This window comes from Crocodylus porosus, unplaced genomic scaffold (assembly GCF_001723895.1).
Source record: "Crocodylus porosus isolate Cpor-Errol unplaced genomic scaffold, CroPor_comp1, whole genome shotgun sequence".
Classification (NCBI taxonomy): domain Eukaryota; kingdom Metazoa; phylum Chordata; order Crocodylia; family Crocodylidae; genus Crocodylus; species Crocodylus porosus.
Window position 1 is genome coordinate 5644749 of NW_017728935.1, and position 21161 is coordinate 5665909.

Consider the following 21161-nt stretch of genomic DNA (forward strand, 5'->3'; position numbering starts at 1 on the left):
GGGTCGCGCAGGGCCAGGGCCAGGCCCAGGCCCCGGGGTGGTGCGTCCGCCTGACGCCGCGTCTCTCGGCAGGGCCGCGCGCGGGGGCTGCAGGGCTCCAGGCCGGGACCTCGCCGCGGCTGTGATGGGGCCTCCGTGAGGTCTCCGCACCTGCCATGCACCCCGCGGACGACGGCTTCTCGCGCGCCGCCACGCAGACGCTGTCGCGCAGCCACTGCCGCAACATCAAGCAGAAGATCTCGCAGTGGGAGGGGCGGGCGCGCGGGGGCGCTGGCGACAGCGGGCAGCAGCCCAGGGGCGTCGGGGTGAGGTACGACCGGGACAGCGATGCTGCGGCCAGCGCAAGGTCGCAGGCCCTGGGGAAGGCGCGGCCCGCCGACGCCAAGAGCCTGGGCCTGGACTTGCGGGAAGGCCCAAGGCCCTGCCATCAGGGCAGGGGGGGCAGGGGCCCCGCCGAGCCCCCGCCGCCACAGCCGTGCCCCCGCTGCTCCGTGCCCCCGGCCCTGGACAACGGGGACTTGCGGCCGGACTTCCTCGACCCCACGCGGGCCTTGCCCCCGGGGAACTTCTACGCCTCCCGCGGACTGTGGCAGAAAACGGAGCCCCTGCCCCCTGCCCCACCTGCCGTGGCCGCCGCGGACCCGAAGAGGAAGAGGGGGAGCTGCGGCTCCGTCGAGAAGGAGCTGCTGGCGCTACCCGGCGGGACAAGCCGCAGCTCGGACAGCATCTACTCGGAGGCCGAGGGGCAGGAGGGCAGCCCTGCCCCACGCCCGCCCCCACCCCGGCTCCCGCCACCCAAGCCTCGCAGGACCTTCCGCTACCCGTCGGAGCGGGATGCAGCTGCCGGCACCGTCGTCAGCACCAGCCAGGAGCAGCTGATGGGTGGGCGGTGTGGCAGCGAGGCGGTGCTGCCCCCCACCAGTGACCCTGAGCAGTGGCCCGCCAGGAGAATCCGCGGCCGGGCCCAGAGGTAGGCTGGCACGTGCACGAGCGGCTGGCATGCGCCAGGCACCGGTGGGCTCCCGGGTCCGCTCAAGGGGCGGGAGCACCGGGGGGAACCCCTTTGTCAGTGGCAGGGGGGTCCTCCTCCGTTTGTCCTAGACAGGGCTTCAGCCCCCGAGTCTCTGGCTCTTGCCTGCTGGGAGCGCCACCCTGCGCCAGGACAGTGCGTGCTGGGGACCCCCTGTGCCGGCTCCAGGAGCCTGTCCAGGGACGTGGCGTGACCGGCCAGAGCACGAGGTGCTGCTGTGTCGCTGGCCTGGGGAGGGGACAGGGCATGAAGCGGGACTCGGTCTGTGCGGCTGAAGACCAAGCTGAGCAAACGCTCTCGGCCCCTTGCAGGAAATCCTTTGAGTTTGAGGACGTCCAGGGCTTCCGGAGTCGGAGGGCGGCCGCCGGCACCCCCAAGCCCCAGGAGACAAATGGCACGGCGGGGTCCAGGCTCTACTACACGCAGTCGGAGGACAACCTCTACGAGGATGTTGTCTGTATGTGCCTGAGGGTGGGGGGCCAGGGGGCCCTCTCTGGGCATCAAGGTGTGGGGCCAAACCCCCGGGGCTCACAGGTCGGGGGGAGGGGAGGGAGCTCTGCACACACGTGGCCTTTGCAGCTTTGGGGGCAGGGCCGGGCCGCATTGCAAGGCTGGTGCCTGTGAGCGTGGTAGAGTGGGTGGCTGTCGGAGGATCTGGTGCCACAGGTCAAGCTGGGGGACCTGTCTGCGACACCCACTTCGGCAGGTGCTGGAGTGGAAGGGATCTGGGGCCCTCAGCGCTGCGCGGGTGCGAGGAGGGTCCCCTTTGTCCCCTGCTCTCCCAGATGTTGCCAGAGAAAACCCGTACGAAGACGTCAAAGCGCTGCCTCTGCCGCTATGGAGGGTGCCCTCGGCCTGGAAGCTGTTCCCACCTCTGGCCACGGACAAGCCACCCAAGGTGAGCGCCGGAGGGTGCCGCTGGCCTGGGGAAGCCCAGCGCCTGCCTGTTTGCACCAGGGCTGGGCCCCTGCCTCCAGTCTCCACGAAGCGCAGGTCCAGCGGGAGCGGCTCCTGCAGCCAGAGAGCGGCTGGGAAGCCCGCAGGACTGGCACGCTTGCCAGCGCTCAGCTCAAACCCGCGTGTGGCGGAGAAGCCAGTGAGCTCAGGGCTGGGCAGATGCTCTGCAACTCCGGCGTCGTGCTGCTCCGCTGCTGCGTGCTGATGCTGCAACCGCCAGCCGGCCGGCGGGGCTGCTCCAGCCTCCCCCAGGCCTCTGTGCCAGCAAGGGGGCCGTCCGCACAGCGTCTGCGAGGCTGCTGGGCCCCTGCGGGGTTAGGAGCCTTCCAGCCCCGTGTCTGCCGCTGCCCCCGTGCCTCCTGCCGGGCTCCGGGCCCCCTCAGCTGAGGGGATTGCTGGGTGGGGAGCGCCCTGGTTGGGCCCCTGGCAGCGAGGGCCCAGGCCTTAGCTTCCCAGTAAAGCCCTGCTCTCTCCCCAGCCGCCCCCCAAGCCGCCCTTCTTCGGCCGCAAGACCATGGAGCTGAAGAACCCCCGCGCCTGCGTGCGCGGGAAGCTGGTGAAGGACACGACCCTGCCCGTCACGCTGAGCGAGTGGAAGCTCTTCCGAGCCGGAGAGGTGGCCAGCAGAAGGAGGAAGGACCTTCCCCCGGTGAGGCCTCTCGCGGGGCGGGCAGGGGCCGCTGTGCTGGCTGGGGGGGCCTCGGGCTCTCTGCGGCTAGGCCCTGCGTGCGGTGGCACCCTTGCTGTGCTCGGCATCACCCACCCCCGCTGTAGCGGCCTGCGGGCGATGCCGGTGCCCACGCCCGCGGGCAGAGGCTGGGCGCGGGGCACAGCGCTGGGCAGCAGCGCGGCCGGCTGGGGCTGCCAAGGGCTCAGCTGGGGCAGCGCTGGCTCAGGGCCCGGGGCTGGGATCCGTGCGGTGCTCGTGTGGCTGTCTGGCGGCGGGAGCGGCTGAGCAGCTCCTCAGGAACGGGCCCGTTTGACACAGCTCCTGTGCTGGCCTCTGCCCCTCCCTGCCGCCGTGACTAAGGGTGCTTCACGCCTCTGAGGTCAGGCGATCCCCGGGCTTCACCTCCAGCTGGGGCCGGGGGAAGGCTCCCGAGGGCCCTGTGAACCCCCTGCACCCGCCGAGGTGGAGGGGCAGCGGCAGCTGCTGCAGAGGGGCCGCCTGCGGGGGGCTGGGGGCGGCACTGCTCGACTCCTGGCTGGGGTCACTCGCCTTCCAGCTCCACTTCCTGCTCCACAAACCACGGATGTTGTGCGCCGTGTGGGGGAGCGGGAGCAGGGCTGAGCTGTCCTGGCGTGTAATGGGTTTCTGTGTGTTACGAACACCCAGGAGGGGGTGGGGGAGGAGGAGTCACAACCCCGCGAGCGCCACGATTGAGAGCATCCTCCTTCCTGCAGAGAGAGAACATCCAGCCCCCGAGCCCCAGCCCGGTCCAGAAATCTGGGAGCAATTTACGTGCAGAAAGCGCGCGTTGTTCTCTCGGCGGGCTTGGCCAGGCTTGCTGGAGAGGCTCGAGGCAGGGGGAGATTTTCAGCCCTGAAGCGGAGCCTCTCAAGCCAGGCAAGACCCCTTGCTGGCTCCCAGCAGCTGTCCCTGTGCTGCAAGCAGCCCTCCAGCGCGGGTGGGAGGAGGGGAGCAAGCGGCAGCCAGGCCTGTCTCCACTCCAGAAAATCAGGACAGAGGAGGAAGCGTGGGGAGCTTGGGCCTTGCTCCCTGTGCGTGGGGATCGGCCCAGAGCTGACGGGCAGGTTGTCTGTCTGTCTGTGCGCTATCTGCGGGGACAGCGCTGGCCTCGCCCGGTGCCGTCCCTGGGAGCAAGCACCAGGTTCTACAGCTGGGGCAAGCGGGAACTTGACTCGCTCCCTGCTCTCCGCCCTCTCCCGAGCAAGGAGCCTGCAGGCTGCAGCATGCAGAAAGGAGGCGCGCCTCAGCCCTGCCCCGGCTGGGCCGCACCCCCGGGCAGGAATGCGGCTGCCGTTTCACGTATCTGGCACCCATTTCCCGCAGTTGATGTGGTTTGGGCAGCCCCAAGACTGTGGAGCACCGCCCTGGGGCAAGAGCGCTGGCAGGTCCCCTCCGCTTGTGCCCGGCCCCCGCAGCAGGCACTTGCTCAGTCCCCGCAGGGTTTTCCACCCTGAATCCATGCACCTCAGTACCCCTCCTGGCCAGGACTTCGCCCAGCTCACGGCCGGCAGCCTGTGACCTGGTGCCTTGGAAATAGCCTCCTGTCCCTGTGTCCAGAGCACTGCGTCCCATCCAGGGGGTCCGCCACGCCGTGCTGGGCCCTGCTCTGCCTGGGCTTGGCAAGGGGTGTCCCACAGCAGCTGCTCCAGCTCCTACCGCAGACCTGCCTTGCAGCCTGGCCCTCTCCCCCTTGGCAGCCAGAGCGCACAGAGCTCCCGTGCCCAAGCAGGGCCGGGTAGTGCCCTCGGGTGCATTGCTGTAAGACTCGGAAGGCCCCAGGTGCTGGGCACTGCCAGTGGCACTGGGACCAGCCCCCTCATGCAGGGTTTGGGGCAGCGTTTCCCACCCACGCCTGCATCTGCACGAGACCCCCTGGCCTCTGCTGCCTCGCAGATTCATGTGATGCGTGGCCTGTGCTCACTGCTGCTTTCTTTGGCTTCCAGCTTGTGTTAAAGATACAGGAGATCTTTGATTCCAAACGTGGGAAGAAGAGGGTGAAGCTGCAGCCTTGCACAGGGAAAGAAGTGCCCCCGGCCAAAGGTACAGAGCCGTGGCCAGGGGCAGGCCTGGTTCCCGTGTACTGGGGAGTGGGGAGGGTTTTCACTGCAGCCATTGCCGCTCGGAGAAGGAGCAAACCGTGCCCCAGGCGTTTGTCTCTCAGCTGTGCAGGCCCCTGTATCTCGCTGGGGCGGGGGCTGCAGGGATTCATCTCTGAAAACCAAGCCCAGGAAGTCCCTTATGCGAGTACGCACGGAGGATCCCGGTCCGTGACGGAGCTGGGGCAGCTCCCGGCAAAGGCGGTGAAGCCCCCTCCCAGCTGACGCAGGTGGAAACTGTGTTTCAGGTGAAACCAGCGGGAACGAAAGTGACTCGGAGAATCTGCCAAAAGGTGGGTGAGCGGGAGTGAGTCAGCGCAGCCGGGCCCCGGGTGGCGGGGGGAGTCGCTGGAGAGCGGGGGGGCGTTCCCCAGCCCGGGCCGGGGCTGAGGGCCCCGCTTGCTCGGGTCCAAGTGTCCCGGTTCCAGGGGCCAGCACCGAGTGCCAAAGTTTAGCTGACAGGCCTGAGCATGGGCACGCTCATAACCACAGCAGTGCTGGATCGATTAAAACGTTTTTGCCCTTCTGATGATGCCCAAGAGGCCTTGGGGCTGAGGGGGTCTGCGTGTGCGCACATGTCTAGGGGGGAGGGGAGGCTCTGGCCTGACCTGGAGCAGGTGAGTCAGGGCGTGAGCGAGCCAGGCTGGGCCGGGCCATCAGTGGGAGTCCTCAGGGCAGGTCTTGCTGCCAGGTGCTCTCAGCTCCCCTGGCTGCGGCACGAGCCAGGCCCTGCTGCAGTCTCGAGGCCCCTTGCTGCAAAGCATTGCCCTGTGGGCGCACCTGAGGTGGGCCAGGGTTCCCGATACCCGCCCTGCCCCACGCACGGGCACCAGTGAGGTTCGGTCCCTCGCAGCCACCCCTCGTCAGACTCGTAAGCACTTGGGCACCTCCGCTGTGCCAGGAGTAGGCCCAGAGAGCTACCGATTTGCTGCCCTCAGTATTCCCAGGGCCAGGCTGCAACAAGGCGTCTGACAAAGAGGCCCGAGGGTGGGTGCACGTCGAGGGCTAACGCTCCTGTCCATTCTGTGCCCAGGGACCTGAGACTCGGGCCGAGTCCTGCCGTCCCTTCCCGTGACGGGGAACCGTTTGCCCGTTATCTGGAAAGCTGCTGCCCCGACAGCTGGTCGCAGCATGGCATCGCTAAGCGCTCCCTGCCCCGCAGGTCGGCACAAGCGCCTGCTGCAGGTGCAGGTGGCCTCCAAGAGGAACCCGCACTACCAGACGCTGGAGCGGGACCTGATTGAGCTCCAGGAGCAGCAGCTGTTCGAGCTCTTTGTGGTGGTGTCGCTGCAAAAGAAGTCGGCCGAGGCAAGCTACGCACCGCAGATTATACAGCAGTTCCCCAGCAAGGTGGGTGCCACGCAGGTGCCTCCGCCTCCACCTACCACCCAGCTCCCTGCGCCTGCGTGATCTGTTCCTGATTTTTTTTTTTTTTTTTTTTCCCTCCCGGTGCTGCTCCCCCCCTGGGCTCTGCAGAGGCTCGTGCTGACCTGGGAGCTGAGACTAGGGTTCAGCTCTTAGTGCTGCTATAGACCCTCTATGGTTTTGGATGGGCTGAATCCCTTCCCCGGCTGTGAGATGGGGATAATAAAACTGCCCTGTCTTGTGGGGCACAGAGGAGGGAGGGTGAAAGACTGAGGTGCTCGGTGGCCTGTGGACAGGAGCCTTCCTGGCCCCAGCTGTGGCCCATGGAAAAGAGGGATTAGATTTCCTCTGTAAAGGGGAACCTCTTACTTCAGGCTTGCTGGGGAAAGCCACCTGGCCTGACCCACCTCAGCCTGATGCTTTCAAGCCTGCTGCGCTAGATCCTTCTGCCTCCTCTGTGGCTTTTTGGAAGTTCGGGAGGGCGCGTGTGCATGAGTGTCCAGTCCTCTATGGGACAGGGACAGAGACCGAACCCGTGCTGCTTGTGGTTTCAGCAAATGCATCAGGTCCAGACAAGCTGGCCTGTGGCTGGCTGTCGTGGGTGCGGGCAGTGTCTCTGGTCCTCACCAGGTGATGTAGCTTGAGCGCCTTTGGGGCTGGTGCTGCTTGGTGTCATTGCTAAGTTGTCTGTGGCAGGGGCAAGGCTGCTGTGTAGAGCCTGAAGAACCCAGGTTGCAGCCAACTTCAGCCTTCGCGCTGCTGCTCTGTAAACAATAATTTCAGGCTCCCTTTCCAGCCTAAACATTGCTCGGCACGGACATGGCTGGGTCTGTGCTGCGGCAGGCTGCGTCCTGACTCTTGCTCTGCATGGCCTGGCACACCACGTGTCTCACTGCGCAGTAATCCCATGGGGGTGTGATGCGTCAGATCCCATCTGCCCGCGTGTCTGAGAAACCTACCGAGGAAGGAGTCGAGGGGACCAGCCCCAGGCTGGCACAGCCGGGGAGGGGGGTGACCAGTTGTGGGGGAGGCACGTGGACGGGCTCTTCTGCTGCGGAAGAAGCTGGTCATGCCCGTGGGGGTTAGGTTTGGTTTGCCTCTGAGGCTGGCTGAACTGAAAACACTGCTGCTGTGCTCCTCCACGGATGACGCCGCTCCGTGCTGGGAAACAGGGGTGCCTGTGCCAGCCTCCTGCATCCCGCTGGGCTGAGGTGGGCAAGTCGTTGCTTCTGTCGGCGCCAGGCAGGCTCCTGCTTGTTTTTCCGGAGACACTGCCAAGCTGCAGCACTTCGTGCTGGGCTGCCGAGGCAGCCGCGGGACGGTGGCAGAGCCCTGCGTCCCCCCAGCTGGGCCGCCCTCGTCTGTGCTGCCTTCCATGCCGCTGAGCGGGGAGCACACGGGGCGCCACGGCTTCCCCGGGGCTCTCATTCTTTCACCCCCACGTTTGGGCACGCTGAAGGGAGCGAGGCTGAGGTGACCTGTGGCAGCTCTCGGGCTGCAATCCAGACCCAGCTCATTGCACCGAGGCCTTCGCTCTGCCTGTCCAGACACGTGCACAGCGAGGTTGGCGTTGGCACAAGACACGCGAAGAGAAAGCAATCAGAGGCAGGTTGCTGGGGGCCGGGGCTCTCGGGCAGCTGTTCGGTTCCCGCCGCCCTGGATGGCACAGCGCAGTCGGCTGTTGCTGCACCTTGCCCCAACGGGCTTCCCCCAAAACGCCTTCCCGGGAAGCGAGACTGTGCTGCTCTCGTCCAGCCTCCTTCAGCAACGAGCTAGGGGCAGTTGCTGGGGTGCGGTGTCTCCTTTCCACAAAGCGGTGTCCATTTTAACTGTATGGGCTTGGCCCTGGGGCCGCGAGGGGCTTTCTGTGGAGTTGTGCGCTGGTGAAAAGGTGCTGGATTTCCAGATAGAGGCAGGGTCCCTGCCAGCAAGCTCGCAGCCTCAGCACAGTGTGCATGACCACGTCTCCCTGGAGCACCAGTGCTCAAGGTTAAAAGGCTACAGCTGCTTTCCTGCTCTCGTAGCCAGACCGGCAGAACTGGTGACTTTTTCTCACTGTCTGTTCCCGCTCTGCCCCGCTGTTGAGTGTGACAGGGATTTACGCAGGAGGGTCTTTTGTGCCGGGATCCCCCAGGAAACATTGCACCGTAATTATGGAGCCATGATTATGCCGTGGGTGGGGTGATTACAGACTTGCCCTCAGAGTAAAAATAGCATGGCTTCCTGGTTATCTGCTTGTCAGCCCCTCGATGGCCTGTGGGTTGGGGTCCGGCGCAGCCCCTGTGCAACAGATGTCTGGCGAAAATAACTCCTGCTGCCTCGCGGTCTCTCTTCTGGGGGCGGTCTCCTCTTGTGATGCTGAAATAAGCTCTGCTGCCATTTGGCATGTGTAATGTGTGTCCCGGGGAGAGAGGATGCAAGTGCGTGTCCTGCACGGAGGTGCCTCTGTGGCGGGGGGGGGCTGGTGGGAACTGGCTGGGACACACAGGAGGAGCCTGAGCCCTGAGGGTCTGTGCTCTCCTTGCCCCATGGTTGCAATGCCCCACTGCTCCCCTTCAAAATGGACCGTGGGGATGTGCTGCCCGTAGGCTGACGGGTCAGGTCTCTAGTCCCCGGAGAGGATGTCTGTTAACATGAATGGTGACTTCTTCCCAGTGCAGGCCTGAGGTGGGTCCTCATGCTATGGACAGCCCCGTGAGCTTGAAATTGCCCTCACACCCTGTGCTGATTTCAAGGCAGTCTGGGCAGCACCTTGAAATCACATCCTCTGCTAAAGCTGTGAGCCAGGGCAAGTCTCTGTTGCACGCCTGGGAGCACGGGGTCAGGAATGCAGCTGCGTCTTTGGGGACCTGAGCGATGAGAAGCGTGTCCCGGGCACGTGAGACCTGGACCCAGCCCATGGAGGTGCCCTGGGGACCTGTGCCTTGAGCCTCAGGGAAGCTGGATGCAACCAGCGTCTTCTGCAGGCTCACAGAAGGCACGGGTTGATGCACTGAAGCGCCAGGGCAGGGAGGAGACACTCCCCACTGTAAGGTCTTGCAGCCACGTGCCTGAGCTCGCTGGCATCTGTAACTGGTGTGTGTTCCCTCCTCAGCCTGAACATCCCTTTCGGCAGTCCAAGGACACCGAGGAGCGGCTGAAAGTCATCCCTGGGTTCTGCTTTCCAGATCCCAAGGACTGGGTTCCTGCTTCAGAGCTTAAAAGGTAAAAGCTGCGTTGTGAGCTGATGCTGGGCTGAGTCCTCAGGCCCTTGCCTGCCCTCAGGGTGAGGCCACATGCGGGGGGATGGTCCTGGCACAGCCCTGGGAGGTCTGGAGCCCAAAGGAAGAGGGCTGGGGGAGTGAGGAAAGGGGCACTCCCCTCTTCTCCCAGACAGATGCCCTCTCATCCCCCTGCTGCTGTCCCAGTGGGGCCCTTCTACGTTGTGAAGGGTGTGCCGCACCCCAGGGCTGGCTCTAGGCTGCAGCTGCAGCTGCTGCCGCCCTCGCTCCTGGGCAGAGTGGAGGAGCGGGGACCCCACTGCTTGTGAAAGGTGCCGCCCCTTCTGGGTGCCCTGCCTAGCAGTGGCAGGGTTGCAGGGCGTGGTGGGCTGCACGGCGCATCTGCCCACACCCAGCCCCGCTGCCTGCAAGTCCCCGCTGGCCCCTTGACCCGTGCGGCGCCTGACTGACTCCCCTGGGCTCTCCAGCGAAACCTTCTCCTTCGTGCTGACGGGCGAGGATGGCAGCCGCTGGTTCGGGTACTGCAAGAAGCTCTTGGTAAGACGCTGCCTGTTGGGCCTGCTGCTGGGGTCAGGATGCAGCAGGGCATGGGCAGTTTTGCAGTTCAGCTTGGCCTGGGTCTGCAGCAGCCCCTCGGGTTGCTCTGGGTTGTGCTTCTCGGGCTCCTGGCCCCTCCCCTGCTCCTGTGACACAAGGGACAGGGGGCATGGTGCTGCCGGTGCCCCGGGGCACTCCACACCTGGCGGTTCCTGGGGTGCCCCACCCCCTATGTAGCGGGTAAGGGGGGAGCCGCAGTACAAGGAACTGGAGGAGCAGGATCCAGTCCCAGGGGCCAAACGTGTCAATTTCCTGCATGCAAGCACTGGGTTCCCTCCTGTGCCTGGCGTGACTCCGTGTCCCCGTTGTCTTGCAGCCGGAAGGGAAAGGGAAGCGGCTCCCCGAGGTGTACTGCATGGTGAGCCGCCTGGGCTGCTTCAACCTTTTCTCCAAGGTGAGCCAGAACCTGCCCCACACCGACCCCTCGGTCGCTCTGGTGCCTGTGATAGGAGCGGGCTGGGGGCCATCCCTCGTGGTTGCCTTTGAGAGGACCCTCAGGCAGGAGAGTGAGCATGGGCTGGAGCCCTGATTGCAGCCATGGGTTTGTGGTCGTGTGTGTAAAGACGCCCACCACCCCCTGCTCTGCCTTGCTCCACAGCAGTGCAGCCACAGCACGGCAATGGGTAGTTGTTTCCCTGCAGATCCTGGATGAGGTGGAGAAGAGGCGAGAGATATCCCCAGCCCTCGTGCACCCATTCATGCGTAGCGTCATGGAGGCGCCTTTCCCTGCGCCTGGACGTACTATCACTGTGAAGAGCTTCCTGCCAGGAGCAGGGAACGAGGTACTGAGGGGCCCTGGCTGCGTGTGCAAGCTCCTGCTCTCATGAGCCGGGCAGAAAGACATAGGCCAGCTGTGCTGCGGGGCTGAGGTGGCCTGGGAACAGTGGTAAAGTCACTGTAGGATTTGCCTGGGTAGCAGCCTACTACCAGGAGAGGAACGACAACAGAAACGGCTCTAGCTCGCATAGGGAAGGGAAGAACCGGCGCGGTGCCCTTCCCCTGCCCCAGCCGTTCTCCAGAGGTGAGCGGAGCCCCTGCTGCCTCGCCTCGATGCTCAGAAGAGGCTGCGCCGCACAGGTCCGCAAGTCCCCCCGGCTGTCCCTGTGTCACAACCTTGCTGCCCAACGCTGCTACTCTTCGCTCTGCCCTCAGGTTATTGAACTGTGTCGCCCGCTGGATTCCCGGCTCGAACATGTCGACTTTGAGTGCCTGTTCCAGTGCCTCAGCGTTTGTCACCTGATTCGCGTCTGTGCCTCTCTCCTGCTGGAAAGGAGAGTGATCTTTGTTGCAGACAATCTAAGGTGAAAATTGAATTGGATGTCGCCTCCATCTCTGAGGGATGTCTGTTTTTTCTCAGTCCTGTTTCTGTACAGACTCAGGCGTGAGTCTTTCTAAAGCAGGTGTGTGTTCAGAGTGGGTGCCCTGAAGGCCACCTGTGTGGCTCTGAGGTCTGCAGACCACACGTGTATGGAAAGACCGGGAGGGTTGTTAAATATTCTCCGCGTGAGACTTGAACCGTGTTTGAAGTGCAAACACGCTAAAAGCTATAGCGGACCTGGGATCAAAGCAGAATGAAACAAGGAAGCATTTCCTTTAGCAGTGGTGTGCTCCCTTTGAGGAGTGGGTTGTGAGACTGAGGCAGGAGAGCTGCGGATCTGGGGATTCCTGCTCGGCTTGCTGCGTGGGAATTGCACGTACCCAGAGTACTGAGCACTTGTGTCTGTTTGCAGCTGGCACCTGACCAGTGGGCTGACAGCTTGTCATTTGTTTTCTCTCCCTTTAGCACTTTGTCTAAATGTGGCCACGCTGTGGTTGCAATGCTTTACCCCTTCACCTGGCAGCACACCTACATCCCTGTCCTCCCAGCTCCCATGATTGACATTGTCTGCTCTCCCACCCCATTCCTCATCGGCATTCTCTCGTGCTCCCTACCACAGCTTCAGGATCTGCCCGTAGAGGAGGTGAGACGTGGAGGAAATGCAAGAGCTGGGGTGGGATGGTTCCTCTGTTGACAAGAGAAAGCTGTTGGCCTGACAACACAAGAGCTGAAAGATAAGCTCACAAGACGCTTCAGAGCAAGTCTGTGACTTTTCAGCCACCTGTCAGTGTCCAGCCTGCTGTCAGTTAAATCGTTTCGGCTTGCTTGGTGCGGTATAAAACCTGCAGTGGGTCTGGGGACTCAACCGGTGCTCAGGCATGCTGTGGTGCAGAGAGAATCTTGGCCTGACCATGCTTAATGTGAACTCCTTTCCCCAGGTACTGATCGTTGACCTTTGTGCTGACAGGTTTCTGCAAGAGGTGAGTGACGCAGGTCTCTGAGAGAGCTGTGGGCTGCCCAGCAAGCCGGGCAAAGGGTTACCCCATTGGGCTTTACCAGATAACATGCAGGACACCAAACCACGCACTAGGCTGAGCTGACCTCGGTCTGCACAGCCCCACGGTCCTGTCTGTGCCTTCCCTCTGCTGGAGAGACGGGGCTGATCTGCGTGGGATGCAGGGCCCCTCAGCCCAGGTGTTCCTGCTTCCTTGGCTCTAGGTTCCAGGTTGGCCCAAGTGCCTGTAAGTGCTGGCTGCGCAGAGGGGGACATTGGGCTTCCGTGTCACCCTGGCATCACTGCCCTCCTGTTCGGGCTAGCTGAGAGTGCTGCTCTGACAACCCAGTCCACGTAATTTCTCTGCTTTATATTTGGCCACCTTTCTGCCCTGTGCATGTACTTGAGGTTTCTGCCCAATTATTCCACAAACGAGTGAGTAAGCAAAAGTCACTGCCCACTTAGTAATTTATGCTACTCTCAAATGTTCTCCTTGTACTGACAAGGCTCTGTAATTAGCAGACAAGTTGCTATAAACACATTATGGCATTGTTGTTTGGCACCCGTAGCCATCTCCCAAGCAGAAATGAAGCAGCATTATTTGGATCTAATCATTCCGGTGCATTCGCAGAACTCTTTGTTAATTTTAGAACGCAAGATGATTCAGTGTTGCAGACTGGTTTGCTTTCCAGTAAAAATGCTTATCTAACACCCGCTTCCTGAGTGTCACACCAAGCATTCCAGCGGCCCGGGAAGTGGGCTTATATCACCGTTTAACTGAAGTGGAATTGGACCCAGTGAGATGTGGATGACTTCCCAGATGAAAGAATGGGGCTAGGCGACCAGGAGTTCCTGATCCCTATCCCACTTGGATCACAAAGCTGTTGCCCATTTTTCTTCAGGCTTCTCCAAGGCTACACTTTATAAATGCCCTTTCTGCAATTTGGTTTCTGTCATGGTTCCTGTACAAGCTTATTACTTTTCCCAGTTAAGAAGTCTTTCCCCTTTGCCTCACTTTTCTATCTTGCATTGCAGCCAATACATGGAAGCAGGTAGGCACAGGTATTCAAGGATCAGTCTTTCACCAACACGTTGTCATTTTGGTTTTCCTTCCTGCTAGATTTCTCTCTTCTGGGACTACATAACGGGCATAGGAGACAGCACAAATCTCACTTAGTACTACTTTGTGAGTGTAGGCAGCTAAATTCAGATTCCTTTGCTTGTCACTTCATTTCTGTGGCCACATGGCAAATGTGCTGTCCCCACACATGGGCACCATTTCATAGAGTAACTGCGCTGATCATTCAGGCGCGTCACCAGCATGCCTTTCACCATTCCTCGTGAGAAGTCTGCCTGTAAGATCTAACATACACATGCTGTATCCACCATTTGTTTGGTCAGGTATCGGATGAAGATGAAATCTTACCTCCCAAACTCCAGGCTGCACTTACACAGATTTTGGAGGAGAGAAGTGAAATTTTACACCAAGAGCAGAATGACATACAAGGTAATGTCAAGACAAAATGTTGCTGCCTTATGGAGCCTGAGGGCTTTGCTACAGCTCAGATGAGACTAACTGAACAGGGATAAATGGTGCCAAGGGCTGAGGACCATGCCTTCTGCTTTAGTGCAAAACCGTAATCCCTGCTCCTTTAGTCATGGTCAGATCTCAATATACCAAGGCATGCTGGAGCCACATGTAACAGCACTGATTCTGGGGGCAGTTCTTTTCAGTAATTGCACAAAACAGAGATGGGCTTCTCCCTGTTTAACAGAGAAGTGGGACTGTACTTCAGACTGGGAGGTTATGTGGAGTCAAATGGCTTTTATATTGGCTTATCCAAAAAGGGAGCATAAAAGACAGTGAGTCCTGAAGGGTATTCTCAGGTCTCTGCTGACAGAAGAGTCATTCAGTCAAGTTCAGGTATTGGTTTGTAGGTCTCTTGCAATTCCTGTACATTACAACCCATCGCAATGGTCAGGGAGCACCCTTCCCCCGCTAGCACTCTGGCAACATGGCAAGATCGGGGTCGGTCAGAACAGCACATGATGCTGGAGGAACGCAGTGCTCTTCAGACAAGCTGTCTGCTGCTGTGCAGGGCTTTGTGGAGGTAGGAATGACTGCCCAGGTATGCAGGCAACGGAAAGTGGTGATGCTGCTTTTCCTCTCCTCGTAGGTGATGCTACTCTGGCCTCCCTTGTCTCCGAAGCCTTTGTGTGGTTCTTTGTGGAGATCGTCGGGCATTACTCCCTGCACATGAATGTTACGGAGAAGGGGGAGCGGGCATTCCAGCGAGAGCCGTTCCGGAAGTCCCATACCTCCCGCAACGTGCGCCACTTTCTGGACCTGTTCATGGAGACACAGATGTTTGCAGGGTTCATCCAAGACCGGGAGCTCCGCAAGAGTGGGGTCAAAGGTAAGGCCTGTCTTTTTGCTGGTGCAGGGGCCACTTGGACAAAAGACGAGATAAATGTTTACATCAGAGGACTCGGAAAGGATTGTTTTGTCGGATTCTAAATCCTTTCAGAAGTCTGTTCGGATGAGCCTGAGGGGAAACGGATTCAGAGCCAGGATTCATGTAGTGCTCTGTGCCCTGCAGACCGTCATCTTGGCCTCTCTAATATGAGAGGCCGACAGCTTTTTTAAGGTTTCTACTTCTCAGGTTAAAAGCAGTCTGGCTGACCAAAAATTTCTCCCTCGATGGCAGGATTTGTTTTTGGGCCTGAGCCTCTCCCTGTCTAGGCCGTGAGCAGGAGTTTGTGCATGAAGAGCAGGGCTAAAGTAGGCTCCTAAAATCTTCTAGTGACTGACGTGGCCTGTTCCGGGTTTTTTGTGCACTCCCCCCCGCATGTGGCTCAGTGATGGTCTCTTTCTTTCGTAGGCCTGTTTGAGGTCCGTGCCTTTGAGTATTTGGAGACCGTTCCAGAGACTGAACGAAGTGGGATGAACAAAATTCTCCGCAGTCTGGGTAAATGTTCTGCCTTGCTTCTCTATCAAGGCACGTGTTGATGCTGATTACATAAAATATGACTGCACGATAGGTCCGCTCCGCTTTAGAGTTTCCATGAGCTTGTGCTCAGGCTCCGACCTCCAAAGGGTGCCTGCATCCTGGTTTACACCCTGGCCACCGTCCAGAGGCTCGGCATCTCTGTGCGCAGGGCAGCTCTGGTCTGCCCAGACAGCGTGCGCTGGCTTGGAGAGGGCAGGGGGAGCTTCCCCCCTTGGCTGGAGAAGCCTTGAGGGCTGGTCTGCTGCGAACCTCCGTGGCTGGAGCCTCTGCAGCTTCTGATTTGGGTTTATTTTTTTCCTTCTCTAGGAAGTAAAATGAAATTTCTTCAGAAGAAGTGAGAGCTGAGGCCTGAACCCTGCTGCGCGGGGCCAAGCTCGGACACTGCAGCCAGGCTGGCTCGTGCCCCGGGGGCATGGTACAAGGCCAGGGGTGCCCAGGACTGGGCGGACAGGCCGCCGCGCTCCCTGCAACCAAGGGACCTGCACAAGGCGGACATGCGGGCGTGGAGTCGCACTGCCTTTCCCGTGGGCTGGATGCCTGGCACACGTGCCGGTGCAGGATGGACACGTGTGTGCATACATGTATATGGATGCGCACACACATACACACACTTACGTGCAAGCGCTGTTCGGACTTTCGTTAAAAGTATTTCAACCCGTCTCACGACTCCGCCCCTCTCTGCACGGCCGCGGGGGCGGGGCGCAGGCCGCGGACTGCGCAGGTGCAGCAAAGGACGCGGACGGTGGCACGAGGGGGCGCGGTGCACGCGCAGAGAGAGGCGTTTGGGTCACGGCGCAGGCGCAGCGGCAGGGTGGGGTCACGGCGCAGGCGCAGTGGGCGGCTGGGCGGAGCGGAGCCATGTCGGGGCCGGGGCTGGTGGCCGGGGAGGTGGCGGTGGACGCGCTGCCCTACTTCGACCAGGGGTACGAGGCGCCGGGCGTGCGGGAGGCGGTGAGTACAGGGGCGGCATGGTCGCGGGCGGGTGGAGAGCCGAGGCTGGGGCGGCGCGGCGCTGACCGGGTGCCCGCGCCCGCTGCAGGCCGCGGCGCTGGTGGAGGAGGAGACGCGGCGCTACCGGCCCACCAAGAACTACCTCAGCTACTTGTCCGCGCCCGACTACAGCGCCTTCGAGGTGAGCCGCTCCCCCTTCCCCGGCCCCCACCTTTCTCCTCCCCCTGCCCCGCCGTGACCGTGTGTCCCTCCCGCAGACGGAGATCATGCGCAACGAGTTCGAGCGCCTGGCGGCGCGGCAGCCCCTCGAGCTGCTCAGCATGAAGCGGTGAGTGCAGCTGCCCGGCCGGGGCGGGCGGGGAGTGTCAGGGTGGCCGAGGCTGGAGCTGGGAGTCAGGAGTTGTGCTGTCTCTGCAGGTACGAGCTGCCGGCCCCGTCCTCAGGCCAGAAAAACGACATCACGGCCTGGCAGGAGTGTGTCAACAACTCGATGGCTCAGCTGGAGCACCAGGCTGTCCGCATCGAGAACCTGGAGCTGATGTCTCAGCACGGCTGCAACGCGTGGAAGGTGTACAATGAGTACGTGGGCCTTTCCTACAATGAACCCAGTTTACAGCTCCCCCGGCTTTTGTGTAGGCTTCTTCACCAGAATAATGGCAACTTCCTAGCAGTCGCTTGAACGTGTACCTCAGACGCACTGTACGGCCAGAGCAGCATGGCGTGGGTGGGTGAAGGAAACCTGTTTGACCTTGTTTGCTGACACCGTAGCAGTGCTTGCCTGGGTCTATCAACTAGATCCTCTCCTTGCGTCTCTGTGTCACCCGGTGGAGTGGCACACTCGTGCCTCTGACGCTTCTTCGCATGTTCCAGCACTGCCCGCCTTTGCCAGGGGCGGTTCTGCGTGGGGAGCCTGACTCAAAGAAATCAGCTCTCAGTGCGCGTTCCTCTTAGCAAGGTCCCCAAATCTAGGAGAACGGTAACTCCACTGAAGACGGCCTTTACGCCAGGGAAATCCAAATCCCTCCTATCTTGAGCAGTTATCAAGGGAACCAGGGAAAATGGCTTCCCTCGGAGATTCGCCAGCTGTGATCTGTGGAGCCATTCCTGGTGGTTAGCAGAATGTGGGATATGCTGAGAATTCAAGTAACAATGAAGTTGGAGGGATTCCCAATACTTGTGAGCCTGTATATTAAGACTGAAACAAATTCATATGCTTGAGGCTTGAAACAAAACTTGGCAGTATAACTTGGGAGCCCATCAGTTGAAAATGTCAGGGGGGAAGAGAAACCCTGGGGTGTAAATTGATTGCACAGCATCTTTGAGCTGCCGGTCTGATGGGATGGTGGAAGTACTAATGCAATCCTAAGAGGAAATGTGAGAGGCGTTTCCAGATGGAGTTTGATCAAGTAATTATGTGATAGGGTTTTGCCCAATAGCAGGGGACTAAAATTGATGATCTTGGAGTCCGTTTCTGTTCTGTTTGTCTGAATCATGCAGACTACTGCGAGATGGTTGCATGAGATGTGCACGCATGTTCCAGGTGAGGTCTGCAAATATTGGACACCCTGGCCTATGTGGGTACCGTGATGAGCAGTTTGCTTGCTTCACTTTCAAGCAGTTTTGCTCGGCCTTTTTCCCCAGTGGGCCAGATGGGCGGTACCCGGTGCTACTGCGGGCTGGATCTCGTGCCCCACCTGGCAGGAGTGGCCTGGCCCAAATAAAGCTGTGCAGCAAGAAGGGGGCATGGGAATTTGGCAGCAGGGGAGGGGTGCTGGTATTAATGGCCACTATTCCCCAGCTGCCAAATTTCCTGACCTGTGGGAAGCTCTGCAGGCCAGATGCTCTGTGGGCCGGAAGGTGAGCACCCCTGGTCTAGAGTAGTGAAAGGGAGACAGTTGCTAGCACCTGTACTTCTGAGCTAATGGCGTTCCTAACGTTGTTTTAAATGCTTTTCATTTTGCTATTAGACATCTAGTTCATATGATAGAACAAGCCCAGAAAGAACTGCAGAAACTGAGGTAAGTACAGCTATTTCCCATTCTCATTCTAAATCTTGGACGAAATTTTAATATAGCCTTCATCCTTAGGCTGTTGCGATGGCTGTAGAGATGAGGACCTAGTCTTGTCCTGAAACTAAGTGTTTGAATTAGTCCTTCTTGAAGAAAAGCTAAACTTGGTTGCTTGTGGAGATGAACTTGCACTGGTGGAATTTTTTTTCCCCAGACTCCAATTTTCTTGACAAATCATACATGGATGTGTGATGGCTTCCATGGGGTATGATCTCTAGTCATGCTGATTGGAGCTATAGCATTGTAGATAGCTAGATTGGTCACTAAGAGTATGTAAGGCACAAGGATATCTGTTGGCATTTGATTGATCACATTAGCAATCCAGCTAAAATGCCTTTGACAGACAACAGCAGTTAGACAGTTGCGTAACTATACTGTAAAAAATATAACGTTCCAGGTAGTGTCTGCGTGCGTTCCAGAGTATTTTGTATTTGTGCTTTAGAACGTCTCTGTAGCCTGCATGAGGATGGAGCAGCTTAGTGCTCTTGGCCATCTTTGCTTTTGCCCTGCATGAGCAGTAGCCGGATGTTTCATTTTACAGACTTTTATGCACGCGTTTTCCTTATTTTTCAGGTTTAGCATGTGTGCAAGTCTATACTGGGCCGTGTGCTTCATTGCCTGGTGCTCTGCATCTGATTTACTTGGAATCCTTTCCCATGAGCAGTATGAGGGTGGTGGGCTGCATTCCAAGTACAGCAGCTGCTTCTACTTTCAAAGAAGCAGACAAGGCAAATGCAGTTGTGTGGTTAAAGAACCTGTATTGTTTTCTCATAGGAAAAACATTCAAGATCTCAACTGGCAGCGTAAAAACATGCAACTTACAGCTGGGTCTAAGCTACGAGAGATGGAGTCAACGTGAGTATTCAGCCGCCCCCCCCGCCCCCCCCCCAAACAAAAAACAAAAGTATATTCTTCATGGCTTAAGGTGCTTTTACAGTATTGTCGTCACCATGCAAATGTGTTATAAGCAGGGACTGAAGCGCCCAGAATAGCTGTTGGGGTAATGCAAGGGTGGGTGAACGAAGCTGTGAGCAAAGCTGTGGGAAGGAGAAGGGCATATCAGCAATTCTGAAATGGCCTACAAATTTAAATTTATTCTCATACCTTGTCATCCAAGATGACAGCGGAATTTTTATTTTTTTTTTGGTGTTTGGAGGAGATCAATCCATTTCTGTGCTGTGCAAAACCTGACATGTGGTTTAAAGGAGGTAGAGACAGAATTTTCCTTAATTCTGTTTAGTGCTGGACAGCCTTGTTAAACACTGGGGAACTGTCTGATTTAAGACTGCTCGGAACAGTAATTCTTATCATTAAACAGCTGAATCTTTTAGAATAGTCAGAAACAGCATTCAAGCATTTTTGTATCTTTTGTTTTCAGGTGGGTGTCTCTGGTTAGTAAAAACTATGAGATTGAGAGAACTATTGTGCAGCTTGAAAATGAAATCTCACAGATTAAGCAGCAGCATGGGGAAGCAAACAAGGAGAATATCCAGCAAGACTTTTGAAGGTCTGGCACTGCCGTTGCAGTGCAGCACATCTACCGCTGTTCCTGGAGAAGCTGCATGCCCTTGGGCTCCTATAGTTAGGGGTATGTAGTGAAACAGGAAGACATGGACTGTGCTCAGGTTGTTTTTATTTTAAGTCTAGCAGGAGGTGGAACAGGTTCAGGGAAAATTCTGCTGCATAGACTGATGGTGCGATTAAGTGTAATTTAAAGTGTCTGAATTTCACATGTACGTTAGTTCTTCGACTGAACATGTTTAAATCATTTGTATGTTTTTATTCCTCAAATAAATGTTTTGTTTTCTTCCAGTTTATTGGGTGTGTGCTACTGTAAAAATCTGAGCACTTTTGCATACTAAACCTCATCGGTAAGGCTTGAGCACGTTAACTGCTCTTAGGCACTAGAGGGCACGAGAGTATTGAAGTCTGTCAGTGGCACAAGTTCTTTCTTGGCATAGAGTTGTGAAGCCTACAGAGGGAATTCTTTACTGTGATGACAATCGCTGTCCTGATTTCACGAGCTTTTGCTGATCTCCGGACCAGTTGCTGTTTGCATGCTCTGACTCGATAATGGCAACCCCTGGACCTGCTAGGCAATCATCTCACTTGTTCTCTCATATATGCCTTTTAATCCTTGCTAAAGTCTAGACAGCATCTGGCCCTAGTGCTGTATAAACGTTAAGGGCAAAATCCAGATCCATTCCCCCTAATCAAATGATCTTAAAAGCTGTGCTGGGCATATGCTACAGGAAAAAAAGGTCCCCCCTGCCCTGCAAGGCTGTGTTTCAAGAACAAGTGTTAGGTACAAATCAGGCTTGCAACTAGAACAGGAGCTTATACATCATGTAGGGGAAGGAATGTTCATCCTGGTTCTGCAGCCACTGCCCACCGAGCGATGCCAATCAGAGTTTTTCTTAGTCCGTTTTGCTCTAGCACAGCAGTGACCACAGCTTAAACAGAGGTAAGCGCCTGTAAGTGTGGTAGCTGTAGTGCGTGCAGTGGAGGACACTGGCTGCTGGGGATGAAAGTGCGAAACATCACTGCGCTGCCTGCAGGAAACTCCCACGGTCCCGGTGGGGCTGCCGCGCTGCTGGCTCTGCTCCTTGCTGGCAGCCCTCGGTCCGGGGCCCGGTCAGTACCGTCCCCACCGCGCCGGTCGCGTCCCGAGCACCTGGGTCGGGGAAGCGCAGGCCGGGGCAGCCGCGCCCTCTTCGCCGGCCCGTGGGGGTAGTGGTCCTGCCGCGGGCACGTGGGGCCCGGGCGAGGGGGTCGCTTCCCGCGCATGCGCGGCCCCGCCCCGAGCGCGGCGGGCGCGGTGACGTGTGCGCGCTGACGTGCGGGCGCGGAGCGGAGCGGCA

At 58.8% G+C, this 21161-nt stretch overlaps 3 protein-coding genes across 7 annotated transcripts in view; all 3 read left to right on the plus strand.

Moving 5' to 3' along the window:
- Positions 1-139, plus strand: part of AMPD1 (adenosine monophosphate deaminase 1) — an 8516-nt gene extending 8377 nt beyond the window's left edge. Inside the window, exon 15 of the mRNA XM_019546498.1 lies at positions 73-139. Within this exon, the coding sequence (XP_019402043.1) occupies positions 73-139 (67 nt within the window). The remainder of the gene's footprint in view (positions 1-72) is intronic.
- On the plus strand, positions 89-15710 carry DENND2C (DENN domain containing 2C). 4 transcript variants are annotated; one of them, XM_019546790.1, is made up of 18 exons: positions 91-970; positions 1342-1487; positions 1816-1928; positions 2466-2636; positions 4622-4718; positions 5023-5067; positions 5937-6124; positions 9234-9343; positions 9828-9897; positions 10274-10351; positions 10599-10739; positions 11110-11258; positions 11741-11918; positions 12214-12255; positions 13671-13776; positions 14447-14686; positions 15152-15238; positions 15587-15710. In XM_019546790.1, the coding sequence occupies exons 1-18, from the start codon at positions 156-158 to the stop codon at positions 15616-15618; spliced, it is 2808 nt and encodes a 935-aa protein (XP_019402335.1). In that variant the 5' UTR covers positions 91-155; the 3' UTR covers positions 15619-15710. The 4 variants fall into 4 exon arrangements, 3 of the variants coding, with proteins under 3 accessions (XP_019402337.1, XP_019402336.1, XP_019402335.1); XM_019546792.1 differs by lacking the exons at positions 14447-14686; positions 15152-15238; positions 15587-15710 and adding an exon at positions 13305-13331 and having other exon boundaries at positions 90-970; positions 13671-13760; XR_002103131.1 differs by lacking the exons at positions 12214-12255; positions 14447-14686; positions 15152-15238; positions 15587-15710 and adding an exon at positions 12053-12213 and having other exon boundaries at positions 89-970; positions 13671-13751.
- Positions 15675-20112, plus strand: BCAS2 (BCAS2, pre-mRNA processing factor). 2 transcript variants are annotated; one of them, XM_019546793.1, is made up of 7 exons: positions 15675-16203; positions 16320-16412; positions 16489-16559; positions 16649-16810; positions 18199-18249; positions 19075-19155; positions 19679-20112. In XM_019546793.1, exons 1-7 carry the CDS (start codon positions 15775-15777, stop codon positions 19803-19805), a joined length of 1014 nt encoding a protein of 337 aa, XP_019402338.1. In that variant the 5' UTR covers positions 15675-15774; the 3' UTR covers positions 19806-20112. The 2 variants fall into 2 exon arrangements, with proteins under 2 accessions (XP_019402338.1, XP_019402339.1); XM_019546794.1 differs by having other exon boundaries at positions 16120-16231.
- Positions 20113-21161: the final 1049 nt, after the last annotated feature.